General features: G+C 42.7%; 1 protein-coding gene across 1 annotated transcript in view; it reads left to right on the forward strand.

Moving 5' to 3' along the window:
• Window positions 1-11,455, forward strand: part of LOC143935665 (proton channel OTOP3-like) — a 135,843-nt gene extending 124,388 nt beyond the window's left edge. Inside the window, exon 7 of the mRNA XM_077459698.1 lies at window positions 11,156-11,455. Within this exon, the coding sequence (XP_077315824.1) occupies window positions 11,156-11,326 (171 nt within the window). The 3' untranslated portion in view covers window positions 11,327-11,455. The remainder of the gene's footprint in view (window positions 1-11,155) is intronic.
• Window positions 11,456-12,660: the final 1,205 nt, after the last annotated feature.

A 12,660-nucleotide genomic window follows, 5' to 3' on the forward strand; every position in this document is an offset into this window, starting at 1 on the left:
GGGGCCACACAGTATACACACACACAGTATACAATCGCACAGTATACACAGACATGTTTCTATTGGCTGAGAAGGTACTGGAGAGATGGGGCAGCTATAATCTCAGGATTTTTAGACCAAAAGGATGACATTTCAGAGACAGATGTAAAAAAAACACAGATTTTTACATACTGTCCCTGGTTTTACTGAGGCTGGCAACCCTGATGGGGCCCCCTAGTGGTCCACCCAGAACGAGAGCGGCACTGCTCCTCTGTCTTTTAACAGTGGGCGGGCAGCAAGTGGTATTTTTTTTTTTTAAACATACCTCTCTTTTAAATACTCTGGGCTCTGGAAAACTCTCAGGCTGCTTTGCTGTGCTGGGCAGATTAGGGAGCACCTATTTGCTTGTATGGTGAGATTAAAGCGGTAGTAAACCCGCAAATTATTATTATTTTTTTAAACCTGCAAAGCAAAAGGCATAATGAGCTAGTATGCATCGCATACTAGCTCATTATGAAATACTTACCTTAGAACGAGGCCCCGACATCTGGCCCGATCCACGCCGGGGGAGCTGACATGCTCCCTCAACGTTTCTTCCGGGTATCGCGGCTCCGGCGCTGTGAGTGGCCGGAGCCGCGATATCGTCACTCCCGCGCATGCGCGCGGGAGATTTCATTCCGGCCGGCCGGCCACTGCCGGATTTTCAGGCCGAGTATCCCCTTGTGCGCATGCGCCTCTGCAGTCAGCGGCGCATACTGAGGGGAATATCTCCTAAAGCATACAGGTTTAGGAGATATTTTTTTGTAAAAGTTAAAAATTCGAGTATACAACCACTTTAAGGCTGTGTGACTATGGACTATGGACTATGAATTATTCGGTGTGAAAGTTCAAGTGTCGGAGCAGCAGTAGGTTGTTCCAGGACAAAGTTAGGTTCCTGTGTTTGTAGTTAGATGCCCAACATGGCAAAGGTTTCATTTCTGTTTTTGTTTTATTTTACTGTTACTGTATTTACTGTTTATTTTACTTTAGCTGCACTTTGTGGGTACACTTTGTCAATAAACCACACTTGTGTTTCAGCAAGATCTGGGTGTCTTGCTGTGCCTTTTTCACAATGCTGTGACTCATCCGGGGAGCCATGCACAACTAGGGTTGCCACCTTTTCTTCACGTCAAATCCAAACACTTTAGCGGTGCACAGCAATATTTAAATTTTTGGTATAAACCATATATATATTTTGCTAATAAATAACATCTAATCATATGGAGTCCCCAGAGTTCCCATTTTGCATCTGAACTTGCAGAGTTCCCTTTCACTGTAAGGGGGGACTCTGCAGACTCTGATGTAAGGGAGAACTCTGGAGACCCCAACATAAGGGATGCTCTGGGAACCCTGATTTAAGGAGGAGGAACACTGAGAACTCTGATGTAAGGGGGAACACTGCGGTCTCTAATGTAAAGGGGAACTCTGATGTAAGGGAACCCTGATTTACCGTAGTGTACTCACTCAGAGGCAGGAGAGAGAAAGAGGAGTCTCCAAATCATAGATGGATGGTGAGCTCACTCACCCTTTGACAGTCAGTACCTCTCATCCAGATGTATCTGAGGCTGCTGGACTTCAAATTTCCGGCCCCAACTTTTCTTTTCTGAGGCACAGTGCTGGGGATTGGAGTGGGGGCAGACACAGAGGGGTAGGGGCGGGAGGAAGAGGTGCAGATCGAGCCCTCTCTCCTCTCCCGTCTGTAACAGACACTCTCAGCTTAGCCAACTGCAGCTAGAAACCCTGCTGGGAAGCCATAGTCCAGTCTGAATAATGTGTCTGGGTGAAACCCAGACACATGATTCCAAACCCGAACTCTCTGGGTGAATCCTGGACAGGTGGTAACCCTATGCACAACCCGCTACTGAGCTAATTCCTCACAGTGTGTATATATGTTACTTTTAATCATGAACCCTAATCCTGTAATAGCACAACTGCTTTTTATAGGGCTTTTTTGTAAAGGCAGCAAAGACTGATGCACCTCTGAAAAGCAATCCATGCTCAGATCGCTTTTTTAGAGACATTTGACAGGCAGTGAAGAGGCAATATGTTGCCTCCTCACCACCTGTTTTAACCTCCTGTCTGCAGCATCACTACACCGTGACTGCATTCAATGCCCCATTCCCCTGGAGGTATACTTTCAGCCACACCATGTGCGCAATCCCAGCTGCCTCTGCAGTTAAAAGGGGAGCAGTTGGGGGTGGTAAAAACAGCTCAACTGCATGCTTTTACTGCCCCCACATATTCACATATGAGCATGCCCTTGGTTCACATCTGTGTGGCTGCGTGCAGGGCAGCCCTTTCATTTCAATGGGCTGCCCTACCTACAGAAATGCAGTTCTGCACCAAAAACACCCCACAGCAGCACAGGCCACAGTGTGTGGAGGCGCTGCACGTGCGCCGACTGCCCATCTGGGGAAGGGGTGCCAGATATAGGATCTGCCCTAGGTGCCAAATGCTCTAGGTATGCCCCTGCCCACGTGGCACCCTTGTGTGTCTGCTAAAGAGCAAAGCATTTGTCTGCATGTCAGGAAAGTGCCCAATCTTGTGTGCGCTCCGCGACACACAGTTATGTGAACCTAGCCTTAGACTGGGGTGCCTTGAGACTAAAAATACTTTTCAAGGATGTCCAGACTGACAAAGGTTAAACAACACTGTACTAGAGACAAGGAGCCCAGGCATGGTCTGTACTACAATAATTAAGATACAGCAGAGTAAGATTGGCCAGAGTGTTGGACCCTAATGCCACGTACACACGATCGGACTTTTTCGACTGACTAGGTCCGACAGTCTTTCCGACGGACTTTGCAGCGGAGGTCCGCCGGACTTTCAAACGAACGGACTTGCCCACACACGATCACTCCAAAAGTCCGATGGATTCAAACGTGATGATGTACGACCGGACTAGAATAAGGAAGTTCATAGCCAGTAGCCAATAGCTGCCCTAGCGTTGGTTTTAGTCCGTTGGACTAGCATACAGACAACCAGATTTTTCGACCAGATTCAAGTCCATCGGAAAGATTTGAAACATGTTTTATTTTTAGGCTGACGGATTCCGGTCCGCCGGACCAAGTCTGCCGGAAAGTCCGATAGTGTGTACGCGGCATAATATTTACAGTTTGCAGGCAATAATCATGCTTTTCTGAGCACTTTGCTGGTGAATGAGAGAGAGTGAGTAAGTTGTGTTTTAGCCACTACAAACCTAAAAAAGCTATACACTATATACCCAAAAGTATTGGGACATCTGCCTTTACACACACATGAACTTTAATGGCATCCTGATCTTAGTCCATAGGATTCAATACTGGGAAGGCTGTCCACAAGGTTTAGGAGCATGACTATGGGAATGTTTTTGATTATTCTTCCAGAAGTGCAGTTGTGAGGTCAGGTACTGATGTTGGAGGAGAAGGCCTGGCTCGCAGTCTCCGCTCTAATTCACCCCAAAGGTGTTCTATGGGGTTGAGGTCAGGACTCTGTGCTGGCCAGCCAAGTTCCTCCATCCAAAACTTGCTCATGCGTGTCTTTATGAACCTTTGTTTGTGCACTGGTCCAAATCATTCGGTAGAGGAAGTATTATGCTGTGAGGTTGTTTTTCAGGGGTTGGGCTTGTCCCCTTAGTTCCAGGGAAGGGAACTCTTGAGGCATCAGCATACCAAGACATTTTGGACAATTTCATGCTCCCAGCTTTGTGGGAATAGTTTGAGGATGGCCTCTTCCTGTTCCAACATGACTGCGCACCAGTGCACAAAGCAAGTTCCATTAAGACATGGATGAGCAAGTTTGGTGTGGAGGAACTTGACTGGCCTGCACAGAGTCCTGACCTCAACCCGATAGAACACCTTTGGGATGAATTAGAACAGAGACTGCGAGCCAGGCCTTCTCGTTCAACATCAATACTTGAGCTCACAAATGCGCTTCTGGAAGAATGGTCAAACATTCCCATAGACACATTCCTAAACCTTGTGGACAGCCTTCCTAGAAGAGTTGAAGCTGTTATAGCTGCAAAGGGTGGGCCAACTCAATATTGAACCCTACGGGCTAAGACTGGGATGTCATTAAAGTTCATGTGCGTGTAAAGGCAGACGTCACAATACTTTTGGCAATATAGTGTGTGTGTGTGTGTGTGTGTATATATATATATATATATATATATATATATACACACAGTTGTGCTCATACATTTACATACCCTGGCAGAATTTATGATTTCTTGGCCATTTTTCAGAGAATATGAATGATAACACAAAAACGTTTCTTTCACTCATGGTTAGTGTTTGGCTGAAGCCATTTATTATCAATCAACTGTGTTTACTCTTTTTAAATCATAATGGCAACAGAAACCACCCAAATGACTCTGATCAAAAGTTTACATACCCTGGTGATTTTGGCCTGATAACATGCACACAAGTTGACACAAAGGGGTTTGAATGGCTATTAAAGGAAATCATCCTCACCTGTGATCTGCTGGCTGGGAAATTAGTATGTGTGCGTATAAAAGGTCAATGAGTTTTTGGACTCCTGACAGACCTTTGCATCTTTCATCCAGTGCTATAATGACGTTTCTGGATTCTGAATCATGGGGAAAGCAAAAGAATTGTCAAAGGATCTGCAGGAAAAGGTAGTTAAACTGTAAAAAACTGGAAAGGGATATAAAAAGATATCCAAGGAATTGAGAGTGCCAATCAGCGGTGTTCAATCTCTTATGCAGCGTACACACGACCGGACTTTTCGAGGGACTAGGTCCAACGGTCTTTCCGACGGACTTTCGGCGGAGTTCCGACGGACTTTCCGAATGAACGGACTTGGCACACACAATCACACCAGAGTCCGATAGATAAGTCCGAATAAGGAAGTTCATAGCCAGTAGCCAATAACTGCCCTAGTGTCGGTTTTTGTCCGTCGGACTAGCATACACACGAATGGATTTCTCGGTCCGGCGGAGTTGCGGTGGAAAAATGTAAAACATGTTCTATTTCTAAATTCCGCTGGATTTTTGGCAAGCAAAGGTCCGATGGAGCCCACACACGATCGAATTGTCCATCGGACCTTTGCTGTCAAAAAGTCCGGTCGTGTGTACGCGGCATAAGTGGAAAATGAGGGGTTCTGTTGAAACCAAACCACGGTCAGGTAGACCAACTAAAATTTCAGCCACAACTGCCAGGAATATTGTTTGGGATGCAAAGAAAAACCCACAAATAACTTCAGGTGAAATACAGGACTCTCTGAAAACATGTGGTGTGGCTGTTTCAAGATGCACAATAAGGAGGCACTTAAAGAAAGATGGGCTGCATGGTCGAGTCGCCAGGAGAAAGCCATTACTATGCAAATGCCACAAAATATCCCACTTACAATATGCCAAACAGCACAGAGACAAGCCTCAAACCTTCTAAAGCCCCATACACACTATCAGATTGTCTGCTGAGTTTTTCCTTCAGATTTACCTAAACCATATAATATGAGGACAAACCTTAGGAGTTTCAATGTGTATGCAATCATGCAGGCCCTTCTACTACATGGTTTTGGTAAATCTGAAGGAAAAACTCAGCAGTTAAACTGATAGTGTGTATGGGGCTTAACACAAAGTTATTTGGAGTGAGGAGACCAAAATTTAGCTTTTTGGCAACAACTATAAACACTACACTTGAAGAGGATGCAACAAGGCCTATGATGAAAGGTACACCATTCCTACTGTGAAACACAGAGGTGGATGGCTGAGGTTTTGGGAATGTGTGAGCTACAAGGCACAGGAAATTTGGTCAAAATTGATGACAACATAAATGCAGTATGTTATCAAAAAATACTGAAGGAACATTTGCATTCATCAGCCAGGAAGCTGCGCATGGGACGTACTTGGACATTCCAACATGACAATGATCCAAAACACAAGGCCAAGTCAACCCTGTCATTGGCTACAGCAAAATAAAAGTAAAGGTTCTGGAGTGGCCATCTCAGTCTCCTGACCTTAATATCATTGAGCCACTCTGGGGAGATCTCAAACATGCCGTTCATGCAAGACAGCCCAAGAATTTACAGGAATTGGAGACTTTTTGCCAAGAGGAATGGGCAACTTCACCATCTGAGAAGATAAAGAGCCTCATCCACAAATACCACAAAAGACTTAAAACTGTCATTGATGTTAAAGGGGGCAATACATGGTATTAAGAACTGGGGTATGTAAACTTTTGATCAGTGTCATGTGGGTAGTTTCTGTTGCCATTATGATTTAAAAATAGTAAACACAATTGATTGATAATAAATGGCTTCAGCCAAACACTAACCATGAGTGAAAGAAAAGTGTTTGTGTTATCATTCATATTCTCTGAAAAATGGCCAAGAAATCATAAATCCTGCCAGAGTATGTAAATGTATGAGCACAACTGTGTATGTGTGTGTGTATATTATATATATATATATATATGTAGCGCTACCCCCGTAGGAGCTGCTAATGAATGTTCGATTCTGCACCCTGCCTTACAACCCCAAGAACGGTCTCAACCCCTCTGGCACACCTGTTTGGCAATACTAGTGTGTCCACCAGCTGTAGTAGTAATAGAGACTCACACAGAACATCAATTAACCATTCAGAAAGTTTGCTAAAGTGTATGGATATGAAAACTGTGGATTTAATAATCACTGTAGGGAATATATGTAGACAGGTGTACAATGGGACAAGTGTTCAATATTCTCCAAGACCTATATTAAACACCTTCCCACTGAAGCCTCAATACACACACCAAATTGCAATATAATGTTTCTCACATTCAATAATACAATGCAATATTTAGCCTGTACTCAAGGGCTCCCCCTAGGAGGTGATTCAATGTTCAAACTACAAAGTAGAGCCGTGATGCTTTGCAAAAGATGATAAAAGTCCCTTTTCTCCAGGTATCTTCAGCTAGCCTGTAGTTTAAACTACAGTATTTGTAATCCAACAGGGAAACAGAGAGAAAGCAAACTGTAGAATAAATGATGCATTGATATCTGTTTAACTGAAGAAATAGGGCGCTTGTAACACTTCCTCCTTATCTGTGAGTGTGATACAGTACTGACTTTATAGCACAGGAAATAACAGACCCTAGAGTTCAGCTGTAAGTGGTCTGTGAATAGATAGAATCACTTCTGTGGGACTACAAGTCTCACCAGCAGTCTGTAAATAACTCACTCAGCAAATAGTGCACTTTACTAAAATGGGCAGGTGCCCTCTCACCACAATAGACCCAGAGGCTATGAGGCTCCTTCCAGTCTCACCTCTTGATGTCTCAGCCTGATGAAAGATGGTGCCACCATGCTGTACCACTCCTCCAGATGGCTGGGATGCAGGAATTTCCAGATGTCCTGACACTACACACCAATCCTCTTGCTAAGCTGGCAGGGCTGTACTCTGAAGTCCCTCTGAGGCTGGTGATCCCGCTCTGTGCCATGTAGTCCACAGTCTTTTGGTCGCACACACACACAGACCTCCCTGCTGGTTGTTGAATGGCGTCTGGAGAGACCGAAAGATGGCCACGCTTGTCCTTTTATCTGTTTACCCAGCAGGCTGTTCTGTGACTTGCCATTGTGGGTCTGGTAGTTCCAAAACTGAGTTAACAACATGAGATACTTCCTCCTCAAACTACATTCCCCACCATGCATAGCTGTTTGCTTCTTAAAAGAAAGAAAGACCCTGGTAAAGTTTCAGTGGTCACCAGAGGGAGCCAAACCCTTACTTAAGAAACCACACATTACTTAACATGATACTTTTGGTAGCAAACCCCTTTGCTACACACACACACACACACACACATATATATATATATATATATATATATATATATATATATATATATATATATATATATATATATATATATATACATATATACGCACACACACTGTATATATATCTACACACACACAAACAGCAAAGCTTCATTTCAATTGACCTTTTTATTTTTAATTTAGGTGTGCTGTTTATGGTGCACATGGGGAAGAAAAAATTCTTGATATAACATTAACATACAGTATCTCACAAAAGTGTAAGAGTACATCCCTCACATTTTTGTAAATATTTTATTATATCTTTTCATGTGACAACACTGAAGAAATTACACTTTGCTACAATTTAAAATAGTGAGTGTACAGCTTGTATAACAGTGTAAATTTTCTATCACCTCAAAATAACTTAACACACAGCCATGAATGTCTAAACCACTGACAACAAAAGTGAGTCCACGCCTAAGTGAAAAATTGGGCCAAAAAATGTCCCAATTAGCCATTTTCCCTCCCTGGTGTCATGTGACATGTTAGTGTTACAAGGTCTCAGGTGTGAATGGGGAACAGGTGTGTTAAATTTGGTGTTATCGCTCTCACTCTCTCATACTGGTCACTGGAGGTTCAACATGGCACCTCATGTTGAGAACTTTCTGAGGATCTGAAAAAAAGAATTGTTGCTCTACATAAAGATGGCCTAGGCTATAAGAAGGTTGGCAAGACCCTGAAACTGAGCTGCAGCATGGTGGCCAAGACCATACAGTGGTTTAACAGGACAGGTTCCACTCAGAACAGGTCTCGCCATGGTCGACCAAAGAAATTGAGTGCACGTGCTCAGTGTCATATCCAGAGCTTGTCTTTGGGAAATAGACATATGAGTGCTGCCAGCATTGCTGCAGAGATTGAAAGGGTGGGAGGTCAGTGCTCAAACCAAACGCTACACACGCTACACACTGCATCAAATTGGTCTGCATGGCTGTCATCCCAGAAGGAAGCCTAGTCTAAAGATAATGCACAAGAAAGCCCACAAACAGTTTGCTGAAGACAAGCAGACTAAGGACATAGATTACTGGAACCATGTCCTGTGGTCCGATGAGACCAAGATAAACTTATTTGGTTCAGATGGTGTCAAGCATGAGTGGCGGCAACCAGGTAAGGAGTACAAGGTGAGGGTCTTGCCTACAGTCAAGCATGGTGGTGGGAGTGTCATGATCTGCATGAGTGCTGCCGGCACTGGGGAGCTACGGTTCATTGAGGGAACCATGAATGCCAACATGTACTGTGCATACTGAAGCAGAGCATGATCCCCTTTGCCGCAGGGCAGTATTTCAACATGTTAACGACCCCAAACACACCTCCAAGACAACCACTGCCTTGCTAAAGAAGCTGAGGGTAAAAGTGATGGACTGACCAGGCATGTCTCCAGACCTAAACCCTATTGATCATCTGTGGGACATCCTCAAATGGAAGGTGGAGGAGCACAAGGTCTCTAACATCCACCAGCTCCGTGATGCTGTCATGGAGTGGAAGAGGACTCCAGTGTCAACCTGTGAAGCTCTGGTGAACTTCATGCCCAAGAGGGTTAAGGCAGTGCTGGAAAATAATGGTGGCCGCATAAAATATTGACACTTTTGGCCAAATTTGGACATTTTCACTTGGGGGTGTACTCACTTTTGTTGCCAGCGGTTTAGACATTAATGACTGTGTGTTGAGTTTTTTTAAGGGGACAACAAATTTACACTGTTATACAACCTGTACATCACTACTGCAAAGTGTAATTTCTTCAGTGTTGTCACTTGAAAAGATATAATAAAATATTTAGTGTGAGCTACTGTATATAATAAGACATGCCAAAAGTTTATGCGTGTGGTGAACGATCACATAATTAATGTGGTCAACGATCCCATAATTAAACATAAATGTCATCCAGAGCATTCAACATTGAGGGGATAAGTGATAAAAGGGTATGTTTTTAGTCATTTATGGATACCTTTTTAACCAGTTCCCGACCGGCGCACGCTGATGTACGTCGGCGGAATGGCACGGGCAGGCATATTGGTGTACAGGTACGTCCAATCTTTAATGCCGCCCTGCCATCGCGAGCGCGGCGCCGGCAGCGCGTTCACGTGCCAGTCGGCACCCCAGTGAGTCTGGTCGCGGGTCCCGCAGACTCGATCGCCGTGGGCATACCCGCGATCATCTCTCGGGACGGCTGAACGGAGAAATGCCCTTGTAAACAGCATTTCCCCGTTCTGCCTAGCAACTAGTGACGCTGATCTCTGCTCCATGTGATTGGAGCAGAGATCAGTGTTCACTAAATTAAAGCCCAGCCCCCCACAGTTAGTAACACACCCCTAGGAACACTTAACCCCTACACTGCCACCCACTGGTTAACCCCTTGACTGCCAGGGTCATTTACACAGGAATCACTGCATTTATATACAAAAATGTGTCAAAAATGTCCGATGTGTCCACCATAATGTCACAGTCACAATAAAAATCGTTGATCGCCGCCATTACTAGTAAAAAAAAAATTATTAATAAACATGCCATAAAACTATCCCCTATTTTGTAAACGCTATAACTTTTGCGTAAACCAATCAATAATCGCTTATTGCGTTTTTTTTTACCAAAAATATGTAGAAGAATACGTATCGGCCTAAACTGAGGGAAAAAAATTTTTTTTATATATTTTTGGGGGATATTTATTATAACAAAAAGTAAAAAATAATGTGTTTTTTTCAAAATTGTCGCTCTATTTTTGTTTATAGCGCAAAAAATAAAAACCGCAAGGGTGATCAAATACCACCAAAACAAAGCTCTATTTGTTGGAAAAAAAGGACGCCAATTTTGTTTGGGAGCCACGTCGCATGACCGCGCAATTGTCAGTTAAAACGACGCAGTGCTGAATTGCAAAAAGTGGTCTGGTCTTTGACCAGCAAAATGGTCCGGGGCTGAAGTGGTTAAATGATGTTGTTACTTTTTTTTTGCATTTTTTTTATTCAGTGGGAACCTGGTCCTGATCGAGAACCTCGCATGCACTGCACCTCTGCAATAGCAAGTCCTTTTTATTGCTATCACAATAAACCATATCCTTTAGGATCACTCACCTTTACTCTGCTAACCAATCAATTGGGCATAATGGCTGTACTTTATTGAGTCCATAGAAAATGTCCTTACTTTAAAAGTGCTGCCTGATTGTAATTGTTCCTTGAGTCAAAGGCTCCCAGTCCTCCCCTGCAACAGTGTATGACCCATACAGGACCATATAGACGGAACCATTAATGTTTGTATGAGTACAGTGCTGGAAAAGTACATATTAATATACCATGTTTATTAAGAAATTCCACTTATTGTCTGCATTATTTCACACTGCTGTGATCTTTTACAGTTATGGATCATGTCAGCTTTTGGAGATCATCCTCAATATACAAATGGCCTGGAACAGGACTACTATGGATCTTCTGCATGGTTCTCAATTCTCAACTTTGGACTTCCTCTGTCTGTTTTCTACAGGATGCACAGTGTGGGAGGGCTGTTAGAGGTCTATCTTACTACCTAACCATTCCTTATTAAGATATCAAAGACACCAATCTTCTGATGGACATTCTATTTGTATGATATTTTGGCTGTGAATAAATATTTTAGCTGTGAAACCAAATCATGGTTAAATAAATAAATCAAAGGAAAACACTGCGTTCTTCAAAAATGCAATACAGCATATAAACATTTCTACATAAGACATTTTCTAATTTAATGTTATGAACTTTCTCCTACAGCTCAAAAACTATGTACATACAGAGGAGAGATGTGGCTCCTCAACCTACTCAAATATTAAGTGGCATATACAGTCCACATACAGTATGTCAAAGGAAAAGATCCACATCATGAACCAGACCCATATGCATAAAGTGAGATGAATGGCAGCTTCAGCCAGGCCACGCCTCCAACGCCTTGGGAGACAGACCACATAGCAACCCTACATACGCCCAAGAATCTTCCTAAATTCCAAATTATTTTCCCAATTGCCCTTTCTGTGCCATGGATCCCTAACCACCTTCATCCTTCTTCTCCTATCCCCATTTCATGTTGCTTAATGTATGGAACTATTTATTACTGGATACTAATATTTTAACACCATATACCACCTGATGCAACCTTTTGATCGTATTTCCTGGTAAATGCTAAAAGACACGCATTTACATCCTCCTAAAGACACATTTCAGCATACACAATTACAACATTGATTCAAGTTCCTTATCCTTAGCCCCCCTACCACAAGCATTCTCACTCAATTTAAACATATTTGCTTGGATACACAGCAAACGAACAGAATATGGGATTTTTAGGGTGCCAAAACACAATGACAAAAATTATAAAATATATCAAAAAAATTTATTTAGAGATATAAAAAATCAACTAAAAATCAACAAATGGAACAGATGTAGTTGATTCTAATCTCTACATATTTCACCAACGATGGCTTCTTCATGAGAACTTTTATCAGGTACCTCATTTATGATCACTATAAATTAAAAATGACATCATTTAAACACAACACATAAAATATAGTAATACTTATAATAACAAATGTTTATGTCAAAGTAATTTTTGGCTATATCTCAAAAATGTGTATAAAGGCCTGTACATTGTTCATAGGTCTCCATTACCTGAGTGTTGATAAATATTTTGCTTTAAAATCCAATAGATATTTGGCTCGAAAACCACTAAAGAAAGGAAGGGATAGGTTGTTTTCACCAGGACTCTGTTCGAGAAAAAACACCATAGTCCTATAGCATAAAAATAGGATGTGAACCAGTTATACCACCAAAACATCTAGTAATAACATCCGGAACACTCTCTTTGAGATTAAAGGCTTATTACCTTGCAAAATGC

Source organism: Lithobates pipiens, unplaced genomic scaffold (assembly GCF_037356315.1).
Source record: "Lithobates pipiens isolate NorthernLeopardFrog02 unplaced genomic scaffold, aLitPip1_a1.2 Scaffold_28, whole genome shotgun sequence".
Taxonomy (NCBI): domain Eukaryota; kingdom Metazoa; phylum Chordata; class Amphibia; order Anura; family Ranidae; genus Lithobates; species Lithobates pipiens.